The sequence below is a fragment of the Momordica charantia genome (assembly GCF_013281855.1).
Source record: "Momordica charantia cultivar OHB3-1 chromosome 11 unlocalized genomic scaffold, Mcharantia_2.0 BLBB01000011.1, whole genome shotgun sequence".
Taxonomy (NCBI): Eukaryota; Viridiplantae; Streptophyta; class Magnoliopsida; order Cucurbitales; family Cucurbitaceae; genus Momordica; species Momordica charantia.
In genome coordinates, this window is record NW_028275159.1 from 287,719 (window position 1) to 314,227 (window position 26,509).

A 26,509-nucleotide genomic window follows, 5' to 3' on the forward strand; every position below is an offset into this window, starting at 1 on the left:
GTTAAATATAGTAAGTTAGGTTGTAAAATCAGATTGGATCCGTGGCGCAATGGTAGCGCGTCTGACTCCAGATCAGAAGGTTGCGTGTTCGATTCACGTCGGGTTCAAAAATTTATTTAATTTCAGTTATTTTCTTTTACATTAATTGCATTATTATATAAAATTAAACGTACAAAACGATAAATATATGGATCCGTGGCGCAATGGCAGCGCGTCTGACTCCAGATCACAAGATAGCGTGTTCGATTCACGTCGGGGTCGAAAATCTGTTTAATTTCAGTGTTTTTCTTTTACGTTAATTACATTATTATATATAATTAAACGAACCCAATAATGAAAATATGAATCCGTGGCGCAATGGTAGTGCGTCTGACTCCAGATCAGAAGGTTGCGTGTTCGATTTACGTCGGATTCAAAAATTTATTTAATTTGAGTTTTTATCTTTTACATTAATTACATTATTATATATAATTAAACGTACCCAATGATTAATATACAGATCCATGATTCAAAAATTTATTTAATTTGAGTTTTTATCTTTTACATTAATTACATTATTATATATAATTAAACGTACCCAATGATTAATATACAGATCCATGACGTAATGGTAGTGCGTCTGACTCCAGATCAAAAGGTTGCGTGATCGATTCATGTTGGGTTTAAGATTTTGTTTAATTCCAATTTTTTTCTTTTACATTAATTACATTTTTATATATAGTTAAACGTACCCAAAAATAAATATATGGATCTGTGGCGCAATGGTAGTGTATTTGACTCCAGTTCAGAAGGTTGCGTGTTGGTTGGGTTAATTTTGTTTTATTTTTAGTCTTTCCATTTGATATTTATTTTGGGTTCAAATTCCGTTTTATTTTTAGTCTTTTCATTTGATATTTATTTTGTGCTCAAATTCCGTTTTATTTTTAGTCTTTTCATTTGATATTTATTTTAAAATATATATCATTTACCATAATCAACATAATTGGATTCTTGGTGTAATTGTAGTGTGTGTGTCTCTAGGTTAGAATGTTCTGTGTTCGATTCCCGTTGGGTTTTTTTTTTTTTCATTTTTTGCTTTTTTTATCTTTAATAATTTGTTTTTCTTTATCTTTCTTTTTTTTATAATTTCTTTATCTTCAATAATTTGTTTTTGTTTCTGTATGTATTCAATTCTGATATGAAGTAATCAAGGTATGAGACATTTTGTTTTTCATGCACGTGTGATGTTTTTTAGTATTTAGGGTCATTGGTTTTAACTTTTTTTTTTAACAAAAAAGTGATTTTATTTTTTATTTTTTGAATATTGCTAATTTAAAAATTAAACACTTAATTAAAAAAAACATTTAAACAAGTTGATTAAAATTTACACATTGCTGGGCGGTTGAGCTTCTTTTTTCTTCCACAGAGATCCGATTTTTATTCCTTATCTTGTTGTATTTAATGTCAAAACGAGTATAGCTTAGCTGTAATTGACATATACCTCCAACCAAGAGGTTGTGAGTTCGAATCCCCTCCCCAATATGTTATACTAAAAAAAAATTTATAAAATTAATATTTACCAATATGTCTATATTTTAATCATATACTTGTCAAGAGTTTACACAAAGTCAAAGGAATTCCTAATTTACTTTATTTTTTTTTTTTAATTCGGTGACATGCCAATGTGAGGATTTGAACCTTCAATCTTTTAGTTGATAACATATGTGTTAACCTATGGAGTTATGCTCAAGTTTACTATTGATCCTTCAGTAAAACTTGCACAAAATACATAAATTTTAACTCGGGAGTCCAAACTTCATAAATTCAAGTTTTTTTTTATATAGAAAAGTCAAGCTTATTAATGTGAGGTCAAACATCTCTAACATGTTTTTCAAGATTCAATAAATCACTTTTGAATGTGCCACCACCCAATAAAATTGCCTTATTTTAAAGTCACTTTAGGCGTTTCAATGCAATTTCAAACGTATCATTGACAATGTATGCAAAAGTTCATGTGTTGATAATATCTCCTTTTCCCAACCATACCATACCCCATAAATTCAATCAGAAACTAATTAAGCGTTCTATATTACATTCTAGATCAACTTAAACGTATGAGACGTTTGATATAATTTGAAACTCATGAAATAAAATTATACATCAAGCAATTGTGTAATTCAATATTAGTGAAAAACGGAGAACTTTAGCATAATCCAAATATATTATCGGCAAAAAGATTGGTGGATTACCCCAACATGAACTAAAAAAAATATATTAGTATTAGTGAAAAATATGGCCTTTTTTCTCTTTATCTAGAGGGATTATTTGTTGGCTAAGTTTGTGCCACGTGTGCAGATGAAGTGGAAGTTAAAATAAGAGCATAAATCATTCAGTAAATAAAGGCATATAATCAAAAGACATGATCCCCATGTGATGGCTGCCAGTGGGTGGGACATTCATTTTTTTATTTATTTTATTCAACGGCTCCAAGTGCGATGGAACAACAAATGGAAATTTTAATATATTTATTTAAAAAATACATATATTTTATGTTTTGACCTAACACACAATCTTTGGCTCACGATGGCTGAGACAAGAAAAAAAAACATACATCTTAAGAAAACAAAACCTAAATTTATGCTAAATCACCCCTTGAAAAGACCAACACACTTTATCAATTTATATTAATAATAAATCATCTCTTTATATATAAAAAGAATTGTATCTTCAAGGGACGTTTTTTCGTATGACATCGAATAATAAACGGCCGCAATATTTGATGGTGCGACATGGGAGGATTAAAATAAGAAATTAAAGTAAGTTTAGGCTTTGTTTAAAAATATGAAAATCAGGTAGTGGGTTGTGTTAAGTGCAATTTGTTAGCATTACACATATAATAAGAACAAGTTTGATCCTCTAATCCATAATAAACCCACCCACTTCCAGTTTGTATTTGTACATAAAATAAGAACAAAGTCTATGCAATTCCACCTAATTTATTTCCATATTTGGGTAACGCACATTTCCAGCTCCCACAGTCAAAAAAGTTTTTTTTTTCTTTTTTTTAAACAATATAATAGTTGTGTAAATTGTTGGAGAAATGTAAATTATTGAGGAAATGGCCGGCCTGTACTAAATGTGTTGGTTCAAAAGTGGCAGAAAAAAAAAAAGTGTAATAATGGGAAAGCAAAAGGAATGCATGTGAATCAGATATTACAAAGTTTAAATTCAGACTGAATAAGAGAGAAATATTAGATGGATAAATAAATGGATCACCACTCCCTCCTTCATGGACCCATTTTTTATTGCTTCGAGAACATAAATTTGATTCAGTAAAAAATATAATTCTATTTTATATTTCGTATGGTGTCGAATATGTAGTTGGATATCGATTTAAAAATTTATTCGAGCTACGTTTAGTAATGTATTTGTGTATATGTCGTGACCAACTAACTATTTAGTTGAATTCAAAATATTATCAATTAATTTATTAATATATATTATAAATTTTGTATAATTATATTTTTATGATATAGTATGTTACATATGCTTCGAGTTTATAACATTAAATGGTATATATACAAAAATAAATTTTCTTTTCTAATGAAATTTTACATTTAAAATTGTCAAAATTAAAATGGTAAATTTTTTTTCCAATTTAAATCACATGATCCAACAAAAACTATTTTAAATTATAAATCCACCAATATAAGTTTAGCTTAACAGTAATTGACATCTGTGTGTCTGAGACTATGTATTCTGATCCAACACGAAATGAATGATACCATGTCATATTGAATGAGTTTTGGCATTTGATATAAATTCAAAATATGTTCAACTATACAAAACTGTCATGTACAATGTGGCCGCTTCTCCCAAATTTCTCCTTCAACGCAACTCCTTTATTTTCCTCGCTCCGAAAAAAGAAAAAAAGTATATTACTTTTGTAAGTTTCGTTCAACTACTTTAATCCTCCATGTTCGGAAAATATTGTCATTTCGTTCTCGTGATATTATACTTTTTTTTTTTTTAATGAAGTGACCAAATTAATAATCAATTAGACAAATAATAAGGCCTGACAACAAAATTACTTATCATAATACGAAATTCAAAGACATAATTATAATTATACAATAATTAAATCTGTAAAAGTAGAACAATCCGTTGTAATCCGCACCCCACTTGAAGTAACCAACTAAATTTTTAAAAGTAAACTAATTAAAAAGAGGTCGAAAGTTGGACATGAAAACTATTTTCAAACGTTGAAAAATATAATAGTAATTAGGAGAGTGAGGAAGAAGTGAAAGCGAAAAGAACAGGAAGCAGAAGCCGCCATTGAAGGTAAAATTTGGAGTCGTAATATCGCAATTTTTATTGGGAAGGGAAGTGGTGCAGAAGAGTATTCCATTTGCACAACTTTTCCGCATCTCACCTCTTTAATCTTCGCAGCGCAGGAAAGAGAAAAAATGAGCATTCTATTTGTGAAGAAGACCAATTATTAGCTGCTGAAAATTACGATCAGAGATGCAAATGAAAACACATCACATTGGGTGTTGGCGACGCTAAACAATGTCCACCACCCACATCATACTGTTCCCCCTTTTTGATTTCATCGCTGTACTGTAAAACTATGGCATCTCCATTACGATCCGAGGCTGAAAATCGATGACAGATTTGAAGTCAATGTTCACAACAAACTACTACAGCGGCGGATTTCAATTACGGCGAAATCGCCTTCGCTTCGTTTTTAACTTGGATACATCCACAAGTTTGAGTAATTACACGAATTTGACTAAGAAAGATATTTACAACACTGAGAAAGGAAGGGAGGAAGGAAGGAACAAGAATCGCAGTAGTTAAAAGAGAAAACCCTAGGGCTAAGGTAAGAACCTATTTGCCTTATCTTCTCCTCCTTCTTTTACCCTGGATTCGGTCCCAGCGTTCGAACTCGAGCTCGCCGGGAAACCCCCGCACTTCTGGCACTGATTCACCACCAGAATCTGACGGCACGAAGGGCACGAGGAGTGAGATCGGAACCAGGTATCGATGCAGGCCACGTGAAAGCCGTGGCCGCACTGCGGCAGCACCCGGATTTCATCACCGACAGCGAACTCCGCGAGGCAGATCGCGCAATCTGAGAATTGACCGGCAAACTCAGCAGTGAAGGTGTGCTTGGGAAGAGATCTGAGGATCTTCTTCTTGAGACCTTTGTTTGAGGCAGGAGGCGGAGGAGGACGAGTGGAAGAGGTGCCGCCGCCATCGCCGGTGAGGTGACGGAGCCAGGCGCAGCGGGCCACCGCAACGAGACCGAGAACGCAGATTAAGGCGCAGAGTAGGGCTGCGAGGATTATGACGAAGTCGGAGTCGTATCTCTCGGGCTCCGCCGAGTCGGAAGTCGCCGAGGAGTTGTCACCGGCGAGGTACCTGAAGGGACGCATGAGGAGCGGCGAGATAGGGGGAAGAGGCAAGAGAGTTGGGAAGGGCAGTCGTTTTGAATCAACTGTGGGCGTAACGTTAGTCGTTTCGATGGGATTTTGGGGTTTTTATACTTGGATCCGGGAATCGGGTTTACGTTTTTGGCTATGGGAGCTCCTGATTACACCCGCCCCATTTCTAACGCCGTTTAAATAGACGCCACCCTATAAATTCATTATCTTTCAAATACCTTCAAATTCAAATTCTCCCTGCCCATATTTAAATTGCAATGATAAAAAAAAAACACATTTATCATGCTTTGTATAAGTAACTCTTGGATTTTACTACTAATTTATAAAAAAAGACAACTTTTTTCATATAACAAATTATCTAGATAAGTTCCAATACTTGTTTAATATGTCATCATATTTTATTCTTCTTAATTTTCATCAAAGAAAACACTCTCCCTCCTCAATTAGCTGTTGAGGTTGGAAAAAGATTAAAGAAAAGGAAGAATTAACGTTTGAGGACAGAAGTAGGAGTAGAAGTAGAGGTGTTAGTTGGGTTCAGAAGAGGAAACAAAAAAGAGAAGAAATGTGTGAAATATAAAATAAAAATAGAAGACGTATGAGTTAGCTCCTGAGGCTCAAAGGCAAGGCAGTGGTCAATTTAAATCAAAATTTTTCTGAAATCACGAAAATAGCCAACGCCATACATACATCAAATCAAAACTCATTTAATTCATATGATGACAAATATCTGAAAAGGACGAATTCAGTTTCGTATCAAAATTCAAGAGGGTAAATACAATACCCTCCACCCCCACCACCACCACTGTTATTTATTAGTCATCCATCTACGAAACCGCAGACCCAAAACCAAAACCAAAACCAAAACCATGAACCAAACAAGCAGTATTTATTATTTAATGAAGTCTGAAACACCAACCAATCCAAAATCAAAAACCACATTCTCTCGCCCGTTTTCAACATTTTTCATTCTCTCTCATGGATCACTCTTATTGGTCCATATCCACAGTGAAACAAGAAAACACAACACCAACTATCTATACTTGGCTCAAAATGAAATGATTCCGGGGTTCAAAGTTGAAACCCAAGTTGGGGAGAACCAAACCAACAACGTGTTGTTGTGTGGTAGAATCTTGTCGAAAACAAAGTCGTATGAGGAGAAGGAGGAAGAGGCTTCTTTTCACAGAAAGGGGGTGGGAGCCTGCGTGGAGGTATCCTAGCAAAGCAATGGGAAGGCACTTTCCACGCATCAACAAAGGAAAATCCTTGAATATGCTCCACAAAATGACACTTGGGACAACCATCCAATCCCAATCCCAATCCCAATCCAATCCAAATCCACACCAATTTATTGCGTTTCCCTCTCTGAAAACGATATCCAACACTTTAAACTTCTGCTTTTCCTTTTGCTAATAAAACAATAGGCAGTATGTACAAATAAGGCTGTCACGTTTTCCCTATCGCAGCCGCCCTATACCTCCTAAAAATCGATACCCAACCAGACCCAAAAGCTAAACACTGAAAAGGTGACATATGCCCAAATACCAAAGTAGAATTTTGGTGCCATGGAGCTTTGTTATGTTTTACAGGGTGATACCAAACAACTGCTCTTAACATTTTCATCACATGGAGAGTAGTCGCAAGAAAAGAGCTCAAGGTTCCATTGAAAAAATTTCCCCTACCTAATTAGTACTCGGATTTGCCCCTCCTCGTCCTTCCAAAAGAATCACTCAGCTAATGCTCAACTTCTTGTCTTGGGGGGATCGAAATCTTGTTCCCGAATCAGGTCAGGCCCCACCTTTTTCAGGCTGCACCACTTCTAAAAGCTCGATGTTCAATTCAAAAGTAGCTCCAGGCTGCCAATAGAAAGCAGGATTACATGTACATCCCATAACCATACAGCTTAAAAGTTGTTATCTTATCTCTATCTCAACCCCCACGCAATAATTGACATATAACATAAGTAAAACAAAGGGCACTTGACTTGACCAGTGCTTGCATTCCTCCACTCATCACGCTTGAATATTTAAAAGAAAAAGAAGGCTAAATTTTGCGTTTTGCCCCAAAACTATATATGAATTTTTAATTCTGCCATTAATCTTCTAAACTTTTGAAATACCCTTTAGAACTTTTATATCGATTCAAAATCACTATTCACTGATATATATTTGAAGTTTCTTTTATTTTGTTCTTGAAGTCTATGTGGGTTCTTGATTTGGCATTTTCACTTAATGAAGTTACTTAAAAAGGTTTAATTTTGAAAAAGAAAAATTAAAGGGTATATTTAAACCTTTTAAAACTAAAGAGCAATTAGTTGTCGACGTGGGTGGCGAAAAAGTGTAAACCAAAAGATATATGCACATGTTTTATGATAAGAAGAAATAATATTTTTTTCAACACAACTTTTTGAGATCAAATTGAATGATATGGCAACAAAACCAAGGAGCCAGACTAGATTTCATCCCCTGGAGCAATAATCTACCTTTTTCTTATTCCCGTGTTTTCATGCGTTCAAATGTAAATGTGATAAGAAAATTTTAAAAATAGTTAATAAGTCAAAAAGTCGCGCACAAGAAAAAGGTAAATGGACTTACTTTTAAGTAATGGATAATTAAATACCACACTCGAGACTTAATAACATCTACAACTTTAAATTAAGGGACTTACTGGGATTTCATTCATCCCCCTTTGACCATATCCAGCCTCAGGAGGAACAATCACAGTTCGCTGCACAAAGAAGGGAAATGAAGACAAAGAAACGCTCGCAGAAATAAAAGGGTGAGACTTGAGAGAATAAAATAAAGAGGAAGAAGACTACAAACAAATCAAGCATATACTAAAATCTAAAATAGAAGAATGCAAATACCTTTCCCCCAACTTTCATCCCTTCGGTTATGGAGTACATTGCCGGTGGGGGTTTAGGTGCAGCCTGTGCTGAAAATAGACCATTTGGATTGTCGACAAAATCACGCTTCCGTTCCTTCCCAGGAGGCGCTCCAACTTTGAACTCATAAGGCTGATCATACCGTGGGACATCATACAATCATACATTAGAAATTGAGTTGGGTGTAAAATATCACATCTCTCTAAGTAAGAAATAAGCATTTTACATTACATCAGATTATGAGTTACCAAATCAACCTAGATGTAATAACTTAATTTGTTGGACCAAAGTAAATTTAATAATTTAATGCATTCTCAATATTAATCATCATGTTTTTTGTACACAATTTCTTCTCAATAATAACTGATGAAACCAAAACAATAGCAAAATGTAAGAACCTGAGCAATAATACGATTTCCAGCCAAGAGTTTAGATTCTCGACTTGACACAGCTGTAATCCCTCTATAGAGGCAATCAAAGTGCACCTGTAATAGTAAGCTAATACAGAAAAAAATCAAAATTCAAAGATAGGCAAAATAACCTTCAAATTTTCCAACCAAATTACCTGAACTGTGGAACCCTTTTCTGCCACAGGACCTTTTCCCTCCACTACATCATAGTACTTCAGCCCATTTGCTGCAATCAAAATGTCATCGCCAATGTGAATCAAAGAAAATGCTCCTTGTAATCCTGACTTTCCAACTACTAACAGAGAGATATCGACGGGTACTTTTTATTGAAGGAAAAGAAGACATTAATAAGCATCACAGATCTCTCCAGTCCTAATAGTAGAACTAAAAACTCCCCGAGAAGCTCAACTTGTAGCTAATCGAACTTCCACTATAAAATGTAGGTACGGAAATTGAAGAATAGGTCGTAATTACTGATATAGTATTTAGGATTGTCAATCTATAGAAATTATGAAGTGGAAATTCAGAAGATAGCGATACATGAAGGATTGAGATTACTAACGGCTGGTGAGATAGTCTTCGAGAGGAACGGTCTTCTTGTTCCTTCTGTCTCTTGCCTCGGACGGAGATACAGAAACGAGAGCGAAAGGTAGCGAAGAGATCAAAATTGCAGACCTTCTTGAAATGGGCAGAGAAAGCGCTTCTTGCCTCGCGTTCGCTCTTGAGCTGGGCGTGGATTGTGAACGTGTTTGAGGAAGAAGGCGATCAATGGACCAAGAATCCAAGCTCTTGGTTACTGCCAGTGCCATGGCGGTTGAACTACGCAGAGCATGTGCTTGGCAAGCGTCCACATTATATCCATATCCACAAATCGCTGGGTGAAATTCGGTGGCGCTTTTCCAAAGCCAACTGAAATTTGGAAATAAAAATGTCCAGATAAATTAGAAGTTAAAAAAAAAAAATTAATATAGAATTATATCTGAATCTAGTTCGACAGTAATTTATCATAAACTAAAGAAAAACTAAAAGAACATCAGATTTTGAGTGGAAATTCAATTCCCACTCTCACACATTATGCTAAAGAAAAACTAATATAGAATAGTATTATCAACTAAAAAGAACTCGTTACTTTAAAATTATTTGATTGAGTGTTGTATTTAACAAAAATTATTTGATTGAGCTTGAATGATCTAATCAATAATTTTACATCGTTATCAACTAACGGAACCAATTAAGACGTGTACTTCCTTCCAAAGTATATAAATGGTAGAGTAGATAATATGAACAATTATTAAAGTGACAGGTACGTTAAGATTTTAAAACTTATATTTATTTGTCAAAGCGAGTATAGCATAGCAGTTAACCTATATAATTAAAGAAAATCATATTTATTTATAGATCTTTTTTAAATAAAAAAAAATCAAGGACTTTACAATCTCTGGTTTCTTATTTCTTTTCTATTAAAAGTTATTACAAGAAAAAAAACCAGAAATAACTAATAAGATGTACGGGTATTGCTTATCCAGAATAAAATATATATATATATATATATTAAATAAAATTTAACTGGTACTAAAAAAAATAAATAAATAAAATTTAACTGTACTAAGAAAATATTAAAAATAAAGAAAAAGAAGTCAGAAAGCTTCAAACTAGTTGGGCCGAAAGCCCAGAAAAAGCGGGACATAGAGAAGGCAAAACACGGGCCTGAAAATGGGCCTCTGTGCCATTATTATGAAATCACGTGGCAGGGAGCTCGTGGGGAGTTATCGTAATCGCAATGCAGCGAATACTTTCCTGAAGGCCATCGAAGTTATCGAACAAGAAAAATCTTTCAGTCGTCATAATCTCCCAACCGTCTCCACATTCACTATACAAACCAAAAACCACACACTCGCTCTCAAAGCTCTCTCTCTTCTGTGCACCTTCGAGACTTAACGATGACCGCTATATCTAATTCGTTGGTGTTAACGAAAAACCCTCAGCTCCAGCTATCATCTGGTAACTTTTCTTTTCTCTCTGATTTCTTCAGCATTTGATCTTATCTCTGATTTTACACTCAAGTTTCGCCTTTGCTGTTTCTCTTCCTTTTCTCTTTTCCTCTATTGATCAATTTTAGCTGTTGCTTATGCATTTCTTTTTCAATTCACGCATCTTTCCCGGTTTGATTTGGGGTATGGTCGTATAGTGCTGGAGATTTGGGAGCCATGTTCTCGATTTCTCCATCGCGAAATTCCCTCGCTTCCTCTGAGAGCTATTAGTTTTCTTCTAATTTGTATCCAGAAGTACTATGAGCTTCAAACGTTAGCTATCTGCTACTTGTGACCACCTACTTAGCACACTAATCGGAAAGGTGATATATGTAGAAAGTTAGAAACAGCCTTGCTCCATGGGAGATTTGCGAATGGAAATGTGTATTTACCAAGTTATGAAACTTTTGGTGTGCCTTTTATTCTTTCTTTCTATAATAAATATTCTGGCATCAAATATCTCTGCACTCAACACTGGAACTGATAGCTGTCAAAAAGCTCAGCCAATCTCCATGCTTTTATGACGTTGTCGTGATGTCTTGATTTCCAAATCAATGAAAAATTTGCAATTCTCGGAAGATTGAAATGTTGACTGGTATATAGTTGATGTCATTTTCCGTAATCTGGGAGATAAATGTTTGTCCTCTTTAATATTATTCCACTTAATGTACTCTCCTACACTATCCTGCCAGGATCGAATATGAAAGCTGCTGATAAACGTCTTGGGAGTGCATCTCCGACCAGCTTCTTGCACAATTCTGATCGGGTGGGAAAGGTGAAGCTTTCTACATTTAGGCGACCACTCTCAGTTCAAGCTGCATATAGGTACAATCTTTGAAATCTCTACTTAAACAATCTGCCATTAAGTAGTCATGTCAATGCTTTATTGAACTTAAGCTTCTGAAGAATTAATAACCACTGATATAACAAAAAGTTAGAAACTCTTCACATGATAGGAATGAATTGGAACTCTTTGGATTGAATCTGTGAGTCTCAGGCAGTCATCAACCAAGAACCTAACCAATCTGAACTGAACCAGTCCAATTGGTATAAACAGATTTGCCATCAACGGATGGGTCAGTTTGGTTTGCTAAGCTTGAAACTGGGTTTCATTCATTTAGATTTGGTTTGTACAAAAAATTGTTGAATCGTACGCAATGGATGCCTGTATTTGCCATATTTCTATATTTCAAATGAAACAATTTTTAAATTTGATCTATAAATTCTGAATGGTTGAATAATTATGTCTTAGTCTCGAAACAACTGTTACTCTCCATTGTAGTATTTCTAAGTAGAAATTTATAATAAGTATTTATTGGACATGATACAAGTTGATGTTTATTATATATTTTATATTGTGTTGTCCGTTGGGACTGTCCTATATGCTTCATTTGAAATATTCTAATGCTGGTTTTCTGCACACCTGGCGACAGTGATGGCGGACGGTCAGGCAATGCAGGCATTTTTATTGGAGGTTTTGTTTTGGGCGGGCTCATAGTTGGCACACTTGGCTGTGTATATGCCCCTCAGGTTTTGAGCTATTGTTCATCTCTTATCTAATTTCTAAATTGTATATATGGGATAGGCTACCTGATATATCTGTTACTTGTGTGTTATAGATCTTCTGAGGGTTTTGGGGATAGAGGGACTTGAACCCTCACGGTTTTTATGTTGATGGACTTTTCTCATACTATAAATTTCATTTTTGTCGATACTGACATGTATAATGGAAATCTAATTACATTATGGCAGATACATACTTAGGGCATGTACGGAGAAATATCGTAACATTGCCTCTGAGGTTAAGTGCAGAATTCTAGTGTTTCTATGACTGACAGTTGATCTTGTATTTGCATTACAGATCAGCAAAGCAATTGCTGGAGCAGACCGAAAGGATTTGATGAGGAAACTTCCCAAGTTCATTTATGATGAAGAAAAAGCTTTAGAGGTGCGAATCACACATCTCTTCTTAGTTGTTGCAAGAGACCTCGTTAATGAACATTTCACCTTCACTTGACACTGATTTACCTGATGATAATTGTGGATTTTATTTTATTTAATGGTAGCATCATTTCTTTACTTCTTTCCCAACTTCATCTACTTCTTGTTGAAGATTTAAAATGTGATCTTGCAATTTATTGTTTTAGAATTCTTTAAGGTGGTGTTTGGCTTATGGATAAAATTGTCAGGTGGATTTGTTTATCTTAGGCTATGAGTTTTTCTAATTCTATGGATTATTATTATTATTATTTTGGATAAGACTAAATCGTATCACATTCATAATCCATCTTGTATAATAATGTTAACTTTAACAAATCATAAACCCAAGAACTAAATATGAGTAACGTACTCAATTACACAATTCAAACATAGGTCATATTATTTCAAATTTATTAAAGTCATATTATTTCAACCCACCTCCATTTGGTTTTTGGGATATGTTATGTAGAAGTTGATATTTAGTATAAAATATGAGTTTCATAAGTTTGAGTTTATGACATATACCACAGAATTAATGAATTTTTAGTTCAGGAAAAACAAATTGACATATTTTACATAAATTTATCTTCTCAACTCTAGATTAGTAGATTATATGAACTTCAACTCACGAACCAAAGATAAGATGGATCGATATTGGGTAGGGTACCAATAAGATTTGTCCATAATTTGTAAAGATCATGAGTATAACAACATTTACTTTTGTTTTTGGAATGTTTTTTTTTTTTTTAAGTTCTGGAATTCATTTATAGAAGAAATAAGATAATAATTTTTGCTTAAACCGTTCCATTTTCTTGGTTTTTGGTTTTTGATGTGCCAACATGTGCGTGGTTTTCATTCAAATTACAGAAAACGAGAAAAGTGCTGGCACAGAAGATTGAACAGTTGAACTCTGCCATTGATGAGGTTTCTACTCAGCTCCGCACAGAGGATTCCCCAAATGGAGTGGCCGTGAACTCTGACGAAGTCGAACCTGCCATTTGAAATTACCGTTACTTCCCTCTCCACTGCCCATGACTTGGGGACTCACAATAATAGTTAATTTTCTAGCTATTATCTTTGATTTTCTCTCTCGAACATTTGGATCCGAGCTTTGATGTACATTACGCATCATTGCATATTATGTTGCTATTATCTCGAATGCTCCATATAAAGATGAATAGATTTGTAGAAGAGCATTCTTGTTGTTTCCTATTTTGTACACGAACAACAGACATTGTTTTGTATTTGAAAGCCACATAGTTCATCCATTCCACTTGTTATTTGCATTTTTCTTTCTAGTCCTATGACTCCATGTTGGTGGGGCCGAATGTAACTGCAGCCACTCCAGATTGTCTTCCACCTAGAATAAATAAAACATAAGAGAGAAAACAGAGGCGTTTAAGGGACTTTCAGATTACAAAACTCTTTACGAGAGATTCTGGAGATTACAGGAGAAGAACTATGACCATAATATAACGAGTGGATCCGGAGAAAAAACAAAGAAAACAGAGGTAAAATGTGGTTCTGTAATCCCAATTGAAGGGTGAAAATGACTGTGGATATGCTATGAATCATTGACTTCGGAACAAAATTCTCCGCCATCAAACGATAAGAGGCAGACATTAGAGAGAAAAAGTCTGTAAGAACATGTCCCAGCTTGTAGGTTGAGGGCATTATTGGAAAGTTGAACAGGGGAAAGGGAAACATCTGTGGTTCAGAGGCTTCCTGAATTTGCAAGGCGAAAAATGGTACCTTATCTCGTGTATCTGCCCCTCAACAACTTTCTCACCACAAAACGCTTTCAAGATCACTCCCTTGCAACTTGCCACCATCCTTCCATGTGTTATTCAAAAAGGTTAGCTTCTGAATAACCCAAATAGCAATTTCAGAGTTTAGCAAAATTATATATATATATATATATTTTTGTGAAGTGGAGTCGCGTAGCCAGTCACAGTGAGCAGCCATGGCCACCCACGCAGCTCTGGCTTCTACTAGAATTCCTACCAACACAAGGCTTCCCTCCAAGCCTTCCTGCTCTTTCTCCACTCGCTGCTCCTCCAAGGTTAGTCTCTATATGGTTGCAGTTCCACATAATTTATTGAACTCTGCTCATTGTTTACTTTTGAATTTGTCATGTGCAGCGGCTCAATGTGGCTGACTTCAATGGGCTAAGATCTGCTTCCCTGGCCTTCTCCAACAATGGAAGAGAAGGATCTTTCTTCGATGTCGTGGCCGCTCAACTTACTCCCAAGGTTTTCTTTCTTTTCATTTTCCCTTCTTTTTATGGTTTGAAATTCTAGACGTGTGTGTGCGTGTTTTTTTTTTTCATTAGATGAAAAAGTGATCACTGTAGTCTGATAAAATTGATAAGAGTATGAAGAATTTTACGTGTTTGATCAATATTTGTTTAAGTGATTGTTAATAAGCCGTCTTTATTTTGCTCCTTGCTAACAGTGTAGAAACATTTTCATTTTCTTCGTAGCAGGCAGTAGGATCATCTCCTATCAGGGGAGAAACAGTGGCTAAACTCAAGGTGGCAATCAATGGATTTGGACGAATTGGCAGAAACTTTCTGCGGTGCTGGCATGGCAGGAAAGACTCGCCTCTTGAGGTCATTGTCGTCAATGACAGTGGCGGTGTTAAGAATGTAAGCAATATCAATATGTATCTCATTATACTGATCATGTGCCATTTTCTTGAATTATTCTACTTGAACATAGTAAGCAGAAGTCTCACCATTTAGGATGGATTTATATGAAAATTTCAGGCCTCCCACTTGCTAAAATATGATTCCATGCTGGGAACTTTCAAAGCGGATGTGAAAATTGTGGACAATGAAACCATATCTGTTGATGGTAAACCAATCAAGGTTGTCTCAAGCAGAGACCCCCTCAAGCTTCCTTGGGCTGAGCTTGGCATCGACATCGTTATCGAGGTACATTCAAATCCTTCCAATCAATTATCAGATTATCCACCCCCATCAATAGTTATCAAGCTTGTGATTATGTCCAAGATAAATTAATAATCTTCATGGCCTTTGCAGGGTACAGGAGTGTTTGTGGATGGCCCAGGTGCAGGAAAACACATCCAAGCTGGTGCAAAGAAGGTCATCATCACTGCTCCAGCAAAAGGTGCTGATATCCCAACATATGTTGTTGGGGTGAATGAAAAAGATTACTACCACGACGTCGCTAACATTGTTAGGTCGGTAACAATCTCGCATATGGAAAAGATTTTGTTTTGACCTTTATGCTGATAAATAATCATTCGTGGTTAGCTAGGGATGCAAATAACTTAAGTTTTTCAATTTCGTTTTAAATTTTTGTGCAGCAATGCTTCTTGCACCACCAATTGCCTTGCTCCTTTTGTGAAGATCATTGATGAAGAATTCGGTAAGCGTCTGATTTTCGCTTTGGACCAAGCAGCATTGTTTCTTGATTTCAACCACTTGAATTTTGATTGAATTCAGGCATTGTGAAGGGAACCATGACGACCACTCACTCCTACACTGGAGACCAGGTAAAAAAAGATGTACAAATTATCATTCATGTAGAATCCTATGTCATTTATATGATGAGTGATTGTTAAAAGAGTTTTTGGGCCTCTCCAGAGACTTCTGGATGCATCACACCGTGACTTGAGGCGTGCAAGGGCAGCAGCTCTGAACATTGTCCCTACAAGCACTGGTGCAGCAAAGGCTGTGTCCCTTGTGTTACCCCAGCTTAAGGGCAAGCTCAACGGTATTGCACTTCGTGTGCCTACTCCAAACGTTTCAGTTGTCGACCTTGTCGTGAACATTGAGAAGAAAGGCATCTCAGCAGACGATGTCAATGCTGCCTTCAGAAAGGCAGCTGACGGACCATTGAAGGGCATTTTAGCCGTGTGCGATATCCCTCTTGTTTCTGTGGACTTCAAGTGCACTGATGTTTCCTCCACAATTGACTCTTCACTAACAATGGTAATGGGTGATGATATGCTCAAGGTCGTTGCCTGGTATGACAATGAATGGGGATACAGGTGAGGACATTCATTCATGGAAATTATGATTCCCTTTAGCATCATAAACCAAAGTATATTTAGTTTTGTTTGCTTTTCGTTTGTCTGCAGTCAAAGAGTTGTCGACTTGGCTCATTTGGTGGCGAGCAAATGGCCGGGTGCGGGATCGGGCAAAAGCGGAGATCCATTGGAGGACTTCTGCCAGACTAACCCAGCTGACGAAGAGTGCAAAGTTTATGAAGCTTAGGCATCAAGTCTCTTGTTGGCTGCTTGAGTCTAGGTTGTTCCTGTGCATGAATGTACAATGTTTGTTTTGAATTCAAAATTTTAAGGAAGAGATCTATAGCATTTTAAGGCAGTGCTCTAAAACTGCAATAACCTTTGAAAGGGAACAAGAATTAATGAAAACCACGTGGACCATCACCTTTGTTACACCTTTCTTCCTCATCTTTTATTTGCACATTTGTCCATATTGTTCTTTATATTTACATCTTAGTTTCTTGTTCCAAAATTAAGAGTATAAAATAGTCTACTTTTGGTTCAATTATGTTAAACCAAGTAACGACCCCGTTTGAATCTGCTTAAAAGCATGGCTGTTTATTTAGTTATCATTAACGATAAGGATGCGAAAACCGTTCGCCACTGCCCAGCTACTTATGAATTTGACACTGCCATTTTACCAAAGGAAGAAAAAGGGAACAAGAAAAATGATGTGCATTTAAACAAGGCTATACATGATTATTTTCCCTTCGACATGCTTTAGCTTTAGCAGAAGGCAAGAGTTTCCCAAACTTGACAAGTGCACTTATATTTTTCTAATCCTAAAGAAACTGATAGCTCAATTATACAGTTACACAAGACGTTAACAAAACCTGGTTGGTTGCTTCAATATCTGTTCGCCAACTTCTTAAGGATTTACCTCCAAGTGATCATCATACTTATCGTTTTCAGATGATTTCTCAACTTTCCTTCGCTTGCTTTCCCTTTTAGAAGGTTCTTTCTTCTCATCCAACAATGATATAATTCGTCGGAGACGGTTTGAACGTGATCCGCTACTGCTAGACAAATTAGGATCTTTTGAATCGGAACGGTACAGCTGACGAATAACCTGATAGCAGTATATGGCAAGGGCGATGAAGCAAACAATCCCACAGATTAGAAAGAGGCCCCAGAAGCTCTTAAGTTGAAGCCGGTCTGATTCAAGATCGTCCGTGCTGCAGCTGCTTTTCACAAGCCATTTGTCATGAATCCGTTGCAGATCGCCATTCTCTGACAGCTGCAAAATGGCAGTTGACAAGTCTATGGCCAAGGGAGAGTCCCGCGGGAATGCCTAAATTACCAAAAGGAGCAACAGGAGAGCAGTTACTAAACGATTGATGTGATGCCTTCTATCAATCAAATACTAAATGAGTATGACAACGCCTAGAAAAAAAAATTGACACTCACGAAACCCCAGCCACTTTTTGTGAACTCTTGACCAACAATTCTGAATGTGCACTGTCTCGAGAGGAAACTCTCAATATATAGAAGTTCATCAACTATGGCAGCAACACCTCCCCTCTTAGGGCCAAGCTCAAGTGCCTTGGTATATTCTTCGGGTGATCCAAGAGACCGAAGCCTAGATTTAGATATGTTGAGCTCCTCACGCAAATAACGTTCAGCAAAAGATCCAACTTGGAAACCTATCGGTTCGTCACCTACTCTCAAGGTTTCAATACCTGTGATCGGAGAATATAGCCGCTGCACAGTGAGAATGGATGTTAAACTAGCAGTGTAGCTAGAATTTACTATCAAAACCACGAAGAGCCATATGATCAGCACTAGGCGGCCAAGAGTGCTAATTGTGTTCTCCTCTGCAAGATAAGTACAAAATAAGTTAAATTACAGATGATAAAAGTATAGCGACAATAATTAATGAAAGCAGACCATCTTTTGCCAATAGCATTTAGCACAATGTAAACTGAAAGCATGATTGTATTTCCACTTACTATGGGCAAAAAATAGAGTTGAGAAGCTAAACCTGAAAGGTTAACAAGCAATAAATGGATCAGAAGGCAATTTTAATGAGATATCAACATGAAAAGAAAGGAAAATAGAGGAGTATGGACTCGAATATTTGCATGTTCTAGTTGTCTGGTTAAAGATAATAAGAGTGGACAAACTCACATTCTTGTGATACTCTGCTCAAGGTATCACTGGATCAAAGACGAATGCTATTATCATGAAAATGCCATCTTAAGTTCCAAACTCACCACATTTTTTCCATGAAAATCTCAGATGCATGGGATTCCATTATCTATTTAAGTATTCCAAGAACCAAGATCTTTGGATTTATGTCAATTAAATTGTCTTTAAACAACTCTCCAAATCAAGGTATTGCCTACTTCTTTATGAATTTGTCCACAGTTGTCTCCTGTTCACTTGAGTTCCATCTTACCAGTAAAACAAATAACAGCATTTCCGTACCTCTTATACTTCCTTTTCTTTTTCAGCGTGGAAGTGACAAACACATTTTTAAAGGACGAACTATGCAAGATCTTAGACAAATGACCTCACCATAAAATTGTGATGCATTGTCTTTTAGGTGGGCCTCTGAATTCGTCGTTCGTCCTGTGCTCCAAAATCCAGACGACTATTCCAATAAATATGAAGAAACTAGCAGTGACCATCCACATGGCTGGAGAAAATGGATGCAGGAAGGCCCAAGCACCAGTGTTCAGTTTTTTGAATGGGGCCACAACAACTAGTCCAGAAGCAGTATATGGCAGAGTAAAATCCACAAGCTTTGTACGGCTTGTGACAATGGCTATGTCTCCTACAACAGCATCAAATTTCTGATACACAGATAAGAATTAGCCAATTGCAGTAACTTACAAAATTCAAAATTCAAATATGTTTTAGCACTCACGCCAGTTGTGATCCGGTACACAAGTTCTGTGTAATTTGGATTCTGGTGGCCATCTCCAAAGGCTATAAATCGGTGCGGGACAGCATAAGGTAATAAATTTACAGCAGCTGTAAACACATCAATGCAGAAACCTTGGAAATTGTCGACCCCTTTGACTTGTGTTACAAACTCCTTGTAACTGACCCGAAGTGGCACTCCAATGTTTAGTAGCTTCCCATTGTTTGGGAATACCCATCCTCGAGGCTTTTCTATTGTATTTCCTGGCCATATAACCTCGTACAGCTTCTGATTTGCGTGTGAGCGATTGGGTGGTTTGGAATAGAGTGTCTCCGGTGCATCAATTGATAAACCAGAGTAGTTGGACCAGTAACCGACCCTTCTTGATCCAGTCCCAATGACATTAATTATATCATATGCAGGATGAACAAGGGATCTATCATGATCAAACTTAATGGCACCAGTCAAACCAACAAAGTCACTCTGCAATATATTATTCAGCAGTTGATTTCCACCATCAAAGATAGTCATGGCTTCAAGATGAAGATTACCGCTTTCACCAAGATGCAGCCTGGAATTATTAGAATGTGTAATGACCCCACCTTGATTCAAAAATTCGTGGATGGCACGAGCAACCACCCAAACAGAGTCATAAGCATATAGACCATAAGAATTCAGACCCAAAGAGCCACCAGTTAACTTATTCCACCTGGAAAGAAAAGCTCTCTTTTTATCTGAATCTGCTGTGTGCTGGCGTAAAGAAAGAACTCCTTGCATCATCTCCATGGTCTCAAGAGAGAAAGGAACAACACTGTCTAATAAAGACGAAAGCCAATCAGTTGTTATCCATACATATCCATTGCCCACCATTTGAAGGTATTTAGCCACTGAAAAGACTAAAGTGCCTAATGTGGGGTTCACGTGGAGAACCATAACTCTAGATTCCATAAGTGCAACCTTAACAAGTTGATCCATAACTTGGGCTCGATCAACCCCAGATTCTGGACTAATACCCAACTTATATGTGATTTTACAACGCTTTTCAGCAAGTTTATCACCCAATGTTGCAATACCATTCCACCCATAATCATCATCGATGTATATGGCAATAACCTCCTTCCAACCATAATACTCAACAATCTCAGCGACTGCAGACATTTGAAACAAATCACTCTGTGCGGTCCTCACAAAGAAGGGAAATTGAAGGGCAGAGAGAGTAGGATCTGTGGCTGCAAATGAGACTAGAGGAACTTGGAACTCAGTTGCAACTTGCGATGAAATGTGGGCAACCACAGAAGATTGAGGGCCTAAGATGGCAACGGTGTCATTCTCCATGAGTTGCAAAACTACAACAAACACATCGTTAGTTATGGGTTGGGATTAGAAAGAAAGCTCTTCGCACAGCAGAAAACTAAAGCAATGAACTGGAGCAAGAAAAAGGGAAGAGAAAGCAAAAAGAAAGAAGAAAGGGATCACCTTCAACCATGCCCAGAAACCCACTACAGTTGGAATTCTGCATTTGTAACCAAAGGTTGGTTCCAGGAAGAATGGTGGGATCAGCATTCACATCTTTCACAGCTTCTTCTATGGCAATCTTGGCAACTTTTCCAATGGTAGAATCAAACGAGAAAATAGCTCCAATATTCACGACTGATGGTCTTGACGAAATGTTTTTGCCTAACCCAAGAGGGAAAATGCCACAATAGAGAGACAACAACAAAAGTGTCCAAATCAAACTCATTTACGATACTTCCCTAAGAGGACTGTGGCCTTCCGCCAAAACAGGGGATTCTACAATCTATAGATGTCTAGTCTATGCAAGTAAAGAAACTTCCATTGAAGCTCGCCACTGCTGTCGAGAAGAAGTAAAATCTAAACGAAATATAATATGGACCCATCAACTTGTACTAAAAAAAAAAAAAGAAAAGGTGGAGAGATCTATCCATCCAGTTTTTTAATCACAAGCCCAGCTTCCTTCTTCCGCCTAAACAAGACCCGTTTTCTTATTATCTCGTGGCGGTGAATCAATTGCACTTAGAACCAAGATAAACTTAAATACTAAACATTCACAACGAAGCTGGCCATGTAAGCAGACCTAGAATCCGATTCTTTACTCTCTGCAGACTAAAAAACACCCCCTAATATTAAGGCCACGGCAATAATTTCAGACAAAACTGATCCCCGAAGGTAAGTATTATTCTACAGAAGCAGAACACTCGATACCAAACGCCCCCAACTCCCAGACCAGCTTGATTGGTATGGAAACACAAATATCTTCAAAGTAAAAAGAGATAGAACTAGATTACTACAACCAAAAATGAATGACCAGATAGCAAAGTCTCCCGATAAACTAGCAACTAACAGAATCAGTCCTGTGGAAATGGAAACTGTGCTACTGCAATCAAACGGTAGATTTTCTGAAGAAGGGATGAAGACGACGAAACAATAACCTGAGTCGACGCCGCTGCAGTAAGAAATTGTTGGTGAAAGATATTTGAATGATTGGGAGACAAAGTCTATGCTGGATGCTAAATCAGCTGCCGGTGTGGTGGGAAAGAGAAAGATAAACTTTTGAAATTCCCTGGTGAAATGAAACCACGTGAAAATTTCGACAATAAAAAGCAAAAAATTCCTCCGTTCGTCGAGCAAGCAAAATTTGTGGAGTGCTGTGCGGTGTGTTCTTTTCTCCGAGGCCCAATCTTTGTCGCCGTCGATAAAACTCCGCAGGTGGGCCCTTCCGCCCAAGTGACCGGCTGCGGCCCGCCCTCTGCCCGTTCCTCAACCTTCCTAAATTTTCCATGGCGACTTGCTCTAACAGTCACCTCACCAGTTTCATGGAAGTATGGATGTTATAAAATTAGGACTTGGATGGATATTTCCTAGAAAAATTTAAAAATCGGAAAAAATATTTAAATTAACAAATAAATATATTTCTATTTTTAAATTAATTAAAAATAATTAATATTAATATTATGTATATATTATCGATATTTTTTATATTTTATTGATTTTCTTGTATTGGAAATGTCGATATCAAATCCATGAAAACATGGATATATCGATGGAAATATTAACGACGTATATTTAGAATCATGTTTAGTGCACACCTTCTTTTTTTAATTCACTTTCGTAATCATAATTATTGTTGGATTAATTAGTCCCTCCTGTTTGATGGCTTTTAAGGTCCTGCTTTTAAAACGGTTAAAAAATTCATGTGGAGTGAATCTTAAGGTCCTGCTTTTAAAACGGTTAAAAAATTCATGTGGAGTGAATCTTACGCTACTTAAAGTTTGATTCCCATTCTCCACTCCCAAAAAAAACATATATACAAATAAAAAAGAAAAAAAAATTATTATCATTCTATAAAAAAATAAATAAACAAAAGGTTTTTATATAGTTTTTTTTTAAAGCAACGTATATTACGTGCTATGGTAAAAAAGTTTAACCATAATTTTAGCTTAGATTTTTTATTTAGATCTAAGTTAAATTAGAATTTTAACCTCCCAGGTTCGTTTAACAAGTCTAAATTTTATATTATTTAAATCATTGAATTTTAAAATATCGTTTAATTTTTAATTTTATGTCTAATAAATTTTTCATATATTCAATATTTTCCATAAAATTAACATATTATATATTTTTAAAGATTGGACTAATAATTTAAGTTTGATTCGACATTATCTTTTTCATCTAATAATAATACAATTATACATGTGATTTTGACGAAAGTTATACTTGTTCGTGTTGGTAACTTTGTAAGATGAAATGTTCAAAATTAGATGTGCATTAAAAAGTGTGGATGATTAAAATAAAATAAAGTATGTTGAGTAAAATAGGAGCATAACCTAAGCAAAGAATGTTGGGTTCAGACTAGTTAACGAATTAAAAAGTTTATCATAAAAAAAAGAATTAAAAAGAAAAACAATAAAAACTATCATCTAAACTAAAATCAATAAATAAATACAAACCAGATCTGACTTTTGGGAGGGAAAAATCAAAACTTTTTAAACCAACATCCGATTGAGATCAGGCGAATCTAACTGTTTTCAAATTTAAAAACCTTGTCAAATTAAATCTGTGAACATTAGTTGACCCCAACTTATAAATGTTCTTATTTTATATAGTCAATGGTCAATCACTATTTACTATTAAAATAATATTTATTTTAGTTGATATGTTGTCGATTTGGAACATATAAAGTAGTTGACAAATAAATTTAATGAGATATGGCATCTTTAATGTTATTTTAAATTGTTTATTTTTCAATAAATAAATAAGCTGAATTATGGTTACAAATATTTTAAAAATTACTAATAAAAGACTATCTTCCTGGCTTTTGTTTACTGTCAAACTGTAATCACTTTTGCAAATTTCTTATTTTGTTATTTGTCAACTTTGTTTATTTCGTTATTTTATAATTTTGTTTAGAGTATTACATTACAATTAACTTGAACATATTATGTATAAGGGAGTATATTATTATGATAAGTATTTAATTAAAAAAAATTGAATATTTTAATTTTCAAACCATACAAAATTGAAATTTAAAAAGCTAAAAAAAGTTTGCTTTTCTTGAGAGAGCACGTTAAAAATTTGATGCAAACTTTATTTAATAAATACAAATGACATCAAACATAATAATAATAAAATAATGTATTGTATTTTTAAGTTCAACGACCAAAGCGAGCAGTTCGTAATTGGTATATATTATCAATCAAGAGGTGTGAGTTTAACTTCCTTCCCCAACATGTTGTACTGCTACAAATGAGCGGCATATGAACGGAACGAGACCCTTCGAAAGACGAGACTCAGATCGGGGATCAAAAAGCCCTTTCTTTACGTACTATTCATTTGATGATTTGAGCCGGAGCCCGCCATGTTCGCCCGCTGGGCCGAGCAAAAAACCAACATATTAAATTACCTTTCTCTCCTGCAAGTTTGTAACTATGATCGGTGTGATTCATGGATTCAAATGGATTATGATAGATTGAGAAGAAATGTATTAAACTTTCTGTGATAGTTATGATCAAAATGTGTGCAGGCTGGTTCGGACTCACGTATATTAATTAAAAAATTAAATTAAATTCTGGTGGTTTTATGGCTATGTGACAACTATTTGTGAGTTATTTGTGACATATATTAGAAGTGCATTTTTTTAGTTAATCTACTTAGAAGTACACTATACTGTTGGAACAATAATTTAATTTTGCTATATTAAAGTTGTCACCTACTATTTGGAACTATTATTTATGGACATCATTGAATGATGATGGAATACAATAATTTCAAGTCAATTTAAATATTTATTGCTATGTATTTTATTATTATTATTATTTTAATTTGGAAGATTCAAACTCATAATCTTTTGAGTTTGTTAACTCCTTGGGTCATATTTAGATTGACATTTATTACTAGGTATTTGATGTAGATTCTTTGATTGATCGAATAAAAATATAAATAAATTTAATTTTAAGGACTCTATCTTTTATTTCAGTTATCTATATATTTTTCGTTAATCATTTTTTATAACAACTTTTGTTTTTCAATTTTTAAAAATTCAGCCTAAAATGATTTAAAATAAAAGGTAAAGAAATAAGCTTAACTTCTAAATGCATAAAATTATTGTCAAATTGGCCTAATCAATACTGGTTTACTATCGAGCAACTCAACATTATATAAAAATAAATAAATAAATGAACACGGATGCTTCCTGGTTAGAGGACAGACCAGTGGGAGGCGCTGGCTAGGTGTGCGAAATTCAAGGGGTCTGATGTGCAAGTTGGAAAATGGGGCATCAAAGAGAAAAGAACTATAAAATTCATGGAAGCTTTCGCTATTCTTCATGGTCTTAGAAATATGCACAATCTGAGGGATACGATATCTACCTTGAAACTGATTGACTGGAAGTTGTGCACTCGTTGAAGGAGGATGAAGCAGATATCTCATAAATTTGTTGGGTTGTGGATAAAATCCGGAGTTTGGTAGCCCATAAATTTATTGTCTCGATCAATTTCATTGGGTGAGAGGTCAATTGCGTAGCGCATCATGTTGCGCGTTCAAGAGGAAGGGGATTGTAATTTTGGGGAGGGATTTTCTGAGATCCCCTTCGGCTCCAAGGTTCTCATGGTTCCTGTTTTATTTAATGAAGTTTATTCTTTTTCTCTAAACAATTTATAAATAAAAACAATGCCCTCTGGTGAGATAAATCCAATTCCATTTCTATAATTGACTGAAAAGAAAGAAAGAAAAGATAGACTAATTACCATAATAAATTATGTCATCACAGTGGCAGAGCTATTAAGAAAGAGAGGAATTTTTTTTTAAATATTCATTTATTCACGCTATGATCTTATCTTTATAAATAACTTTGTAATTGTAGTCATCCCACATAATTATTTTTATAGACGTTGACATAGCAGACAATGAATGAGAGTATTCATACTCGTGTAATAAATTTATTTCCTTACTATATCGAAATTCAAAAAATATTTATAATAATATTTAGATTCTTGCAATTTTTTTTATAGTTTGGTCCCTAAATGTATAGAATTGAAATATTATAGATTTAATTAATATTTTGGTCAACGTATTTTTGACTTTGGTTAAAGTTTTGTTCATTTTAATTAACATACTTTCAAAACATTTGTGTTCACCTCTATTTGCAAAAATTTAACACAAATTTGATATACAATGAACACCGTATAGTATCTTACTGTGATTGAAAAAAATAAAACATCAAAATGATCACTTTTTTAAACTTGGAATTAAAATAGTTTTTAAAATAAAAAGAGAAAGGGTTAAACACTGAAGTATTTAAAATGGAGGTATTAAAATAATAGTTTATTGCAGCTTAAAGTCGTGGTTGCACGGTACACAAATCC

The 26,509-nt window shown here is 35.4% G+C and overlaps 5 protein-coding genes and 2 non-coding genes across 8 annotated transcripts; 4 read left to right on the plus strand and 3 right to left on the minus strand.

The window, feature by feature from the left end:
• Positions 1 to 35: 35 nt before the first annotated feature.
• On the plus strand, positions 36 to 107 carry TRNAW-CCA (transfer RNA tryptophan (anticodon CCA)). Its single transcript has one exon. It is a non-coding gene; the product is annotated as a tRNA-Trp (tRNA).
• Positions 108 to 343: 236 nt separating this feature from the next.
• Positions 344 to 415, plus strand: TRNAW-CCA (transfer RNA tryptophan (anticodon CCA)). The gene has a single exon. It is a non-coding gene; the product is annotated as a tRNA-Trp (tRNA).
• A 4,250-nt stretch (positions 416 to 4,665) lies between these two features.
• Positions 4,666 to 5,630, minus strand: LOC148207973 (RING/U-box superfamily protein). Its single transcript, XM_088119953.1, has one exon. It carries the CDS (start codon positions 5,415 to 5,417, stop codon positions 4,857 to 4,859), a length of 561 nt encoding a protein of 186 aa, XP_087976079.1. The 5' UTR covers positions 5,418 to 5,630; the 3' UTR covers positions 4,666 to 4,856.
• A 663-nt stretch (positions 5,631 to 6,293) lies between these two features.
• Positions 6,294 to 9,813, minus strand: LOC111007594 (FKBP-like peptidyl-prolyl cis-trans isomerase family protein). Its single transcript, XM_022280011.2, has 6 exons — positions 9,280 to 9,813; positions 8,873 to 8,943; positions 8,706 to 8,792; positions 8,290 to 8,439; positions 8,091 to 8,150; positions 6,294 to 7,279 (listed from the first exon to the last, which is right to left on the minus strand). The coding sequence occupies exons 1-6, from the start codon at positions 9,524 to 9,526 to the stop codon at positions 7,211 to 7,213; spliced, it is 684 nt and encodes a 227-aa protein (XP_022135703.1). The 5' UTR covers positions 9,527 to 9,813; the 3' UTR covers positions 6,294 to 7,210.
• Positions 9,814 to 10,539: 726 nt separating this feature from the next.
• LOC111007585 (inner membrane localized protein) lies at positions 10,540 to 13,995 on the plus strand. Its single transcript, XM_022279999.2, has 5 exons — positions 10,540 to 10,718; positions 11,440 to 11,572; positions 12,181 to 12,277; positions 12,609 to 12,695; positions 13,595 to 13,995. The coding sequence occupies exons 1-5, from the start codon at positions 10,658 to 10,660 to the stop codon at positions 13,727 to 13,729; spliced, it is 513 nt and encodes a 170-aa protein (XP_022135691.1). The 5' UTR covers positions 10,540 to 10,657; the 3' UTR covers positions 13,730 to 13,995.
• Positions 13,996 to 14,443: 448 nt separating this feature from the next.
• GAPB (glyceraldehyde-3-phosphate dehydrogenase B subunit) lies at positions 14,444 to 17,155 on the plus strand. Of its 2 annotated transcripts, XM_022279980.2 has the most exons (10): positions 14,444 to 14,582; positions 14,659 to 14,789; positions 14,869 to 14,979; positions 15,210 to 15,374; positions 15,495 to 15,662; positions 15,771 to 15,931; positions 16,058 to 16,119; positions 16,197 to 16,246; positions 16,338 to 16,744; positions 16,835 to 17,155. In XM_022279980.2, the coding sequence occupies exons 2-10, from the start codon at positions 14,691 to 14,693 to the stop codon at positions 16,968 to 16,970; spliced, it is 1,359 nt and encodes a 452-aa protein (XP_022135672.1). In that variant the 5' UTR covers positions 14,444 to 14,582; positions 14,659 to 14,690; the 3' UTR covers positions 16,971 to 17,155. The 2 variants fall into 2 exon arrangements, with proteins under 2 accessions (XP_022135672.1, XP_022135679.1); XM_022279987.2 differs by having other exon boundaries at positions 14,519 to 14,789; positions 15,213 to 15,374.
• A 265-nt stretch (positions 17,156 to 17,420) lies between these two features.
• GLR3.3 (glutamate receptor 3.3) lies at positions 17,421 to 22,451 on the minus strand. Its single transcript, XM_022280899.2, has 6 exons — positions 21,105 to 22,451; positions 19,632 to 20,974; positions 19,280 to 19,557; positions 18,712 to 18,743; positions 18,170 to 18,576; positions 17,421 to 18,053 (listed from the first exon to the last, which is right to left on the minus strand). The coding sequence occupies exons 1-6, from the start codon at positions 21,367 to 21,369 to the stop codon at positions 17,631 to 17,633; spliced, it is 2,748 nt and encodes a 915-aa protein (XP_022136591.1). The 5' UTR covers positions 21,370 to 22,451; the 3' UTR covers positions 17,421 to 17,630.
• Positions 22,452 to 26,509: the final 4,058 nt, after the last annotated feature.

Bases quoted from the DNA above. Each gene is read 5' to 3' on its own strand.
- LOC148207973 (XM_088119953.1), bottom strand. From the start codon at position 5,417: ATGCGTCCCTTCAGGTACCTCGCCGGTGACAACTCCTCGGCGACTTCC.
- GAPB (XM_022279980.2), top strand. From the start codon at position 14,691: ATGGCCACCCACGCAGCTCTGGCTTCTACTAGAATTCCTACCAACACA. The intron at 15,375-15,494 runs GTAAGCAATATC...TGAAAATTTCAG, and splicing joins ACAGTGGCGGTGTTAAGAAT to GCCTCCCACTTGCTAAAATA. The intron at 16,247-16,337 runs GTAAAAAAAGAT...GGGCCTCTCCAG, and splicing joins ACTCCTACACTGGAGACCAG to AGACTTCTGGATGCATCACA.
- LOC111007585 (XM_022279999.2), top strand. From the start codon at position 10,658: ATGACCGCTATATCTAATTCGTTGGTGTTAACGAAAAACCCTCAGCTC. The intron at 10,719-11,439 runs GTAACTTTTCTT...CTATCCTGCCAG, and splicing joins TCAGCTCCAGCTATCATCTG to GATCGAATATGAAAGCTGCT. The intron at 11,573-12,180 runs GTACAATCTTTG...ACCTGGCGACAG, and splicing joins TCAGTTCAAGCTGCATATAG to TGATGGCGGACGGTCAGGCA.
- LOC111007594 (XM_022280011.2), bottom strand. From the start codon at position 9,526: ATGGCACTGGCAGTAACCAAGAGCTTGGATTCTTGGTCCATTGATCGC. The intron at 8,944-9,279 runs GTTAGTAATCTC...TTTTGATTGCAG, and splicing joins CGAAGACTATCTCACCAGCC to CAAATGGGCTGAAGTACTAT. The intron at 8,793-8,872 runs GTAATTTGGTTG...TTACTATTACAG, and splicing joins AAAAGGGTTCCACAGTTCAG to GTGCACTTTGATTGCCTCTA.
- GLR3.3 (XM_022280899.2), bottom strand. From the start codon at position 21,369: ATGAGTTTGATTTGGACACTTTTGTTGTTGTCTCTCTATTGTGGCATT. The intron at 20,975-21,104 runs GTGATCCCTTTC...TGTTTGTTGTAG, and splicing joins GTTTCTGGGCATGGTTGAAG to TTTTGCAACTCATGGAGAAT. The intron at 18,054-18,169 runs GTGAGTGTCAAT...TTGGTAATTTAG, and splicing joins CAAAAAGTGGCTGGGGTTTC to GCATTCCCGCGGGACTCTCC.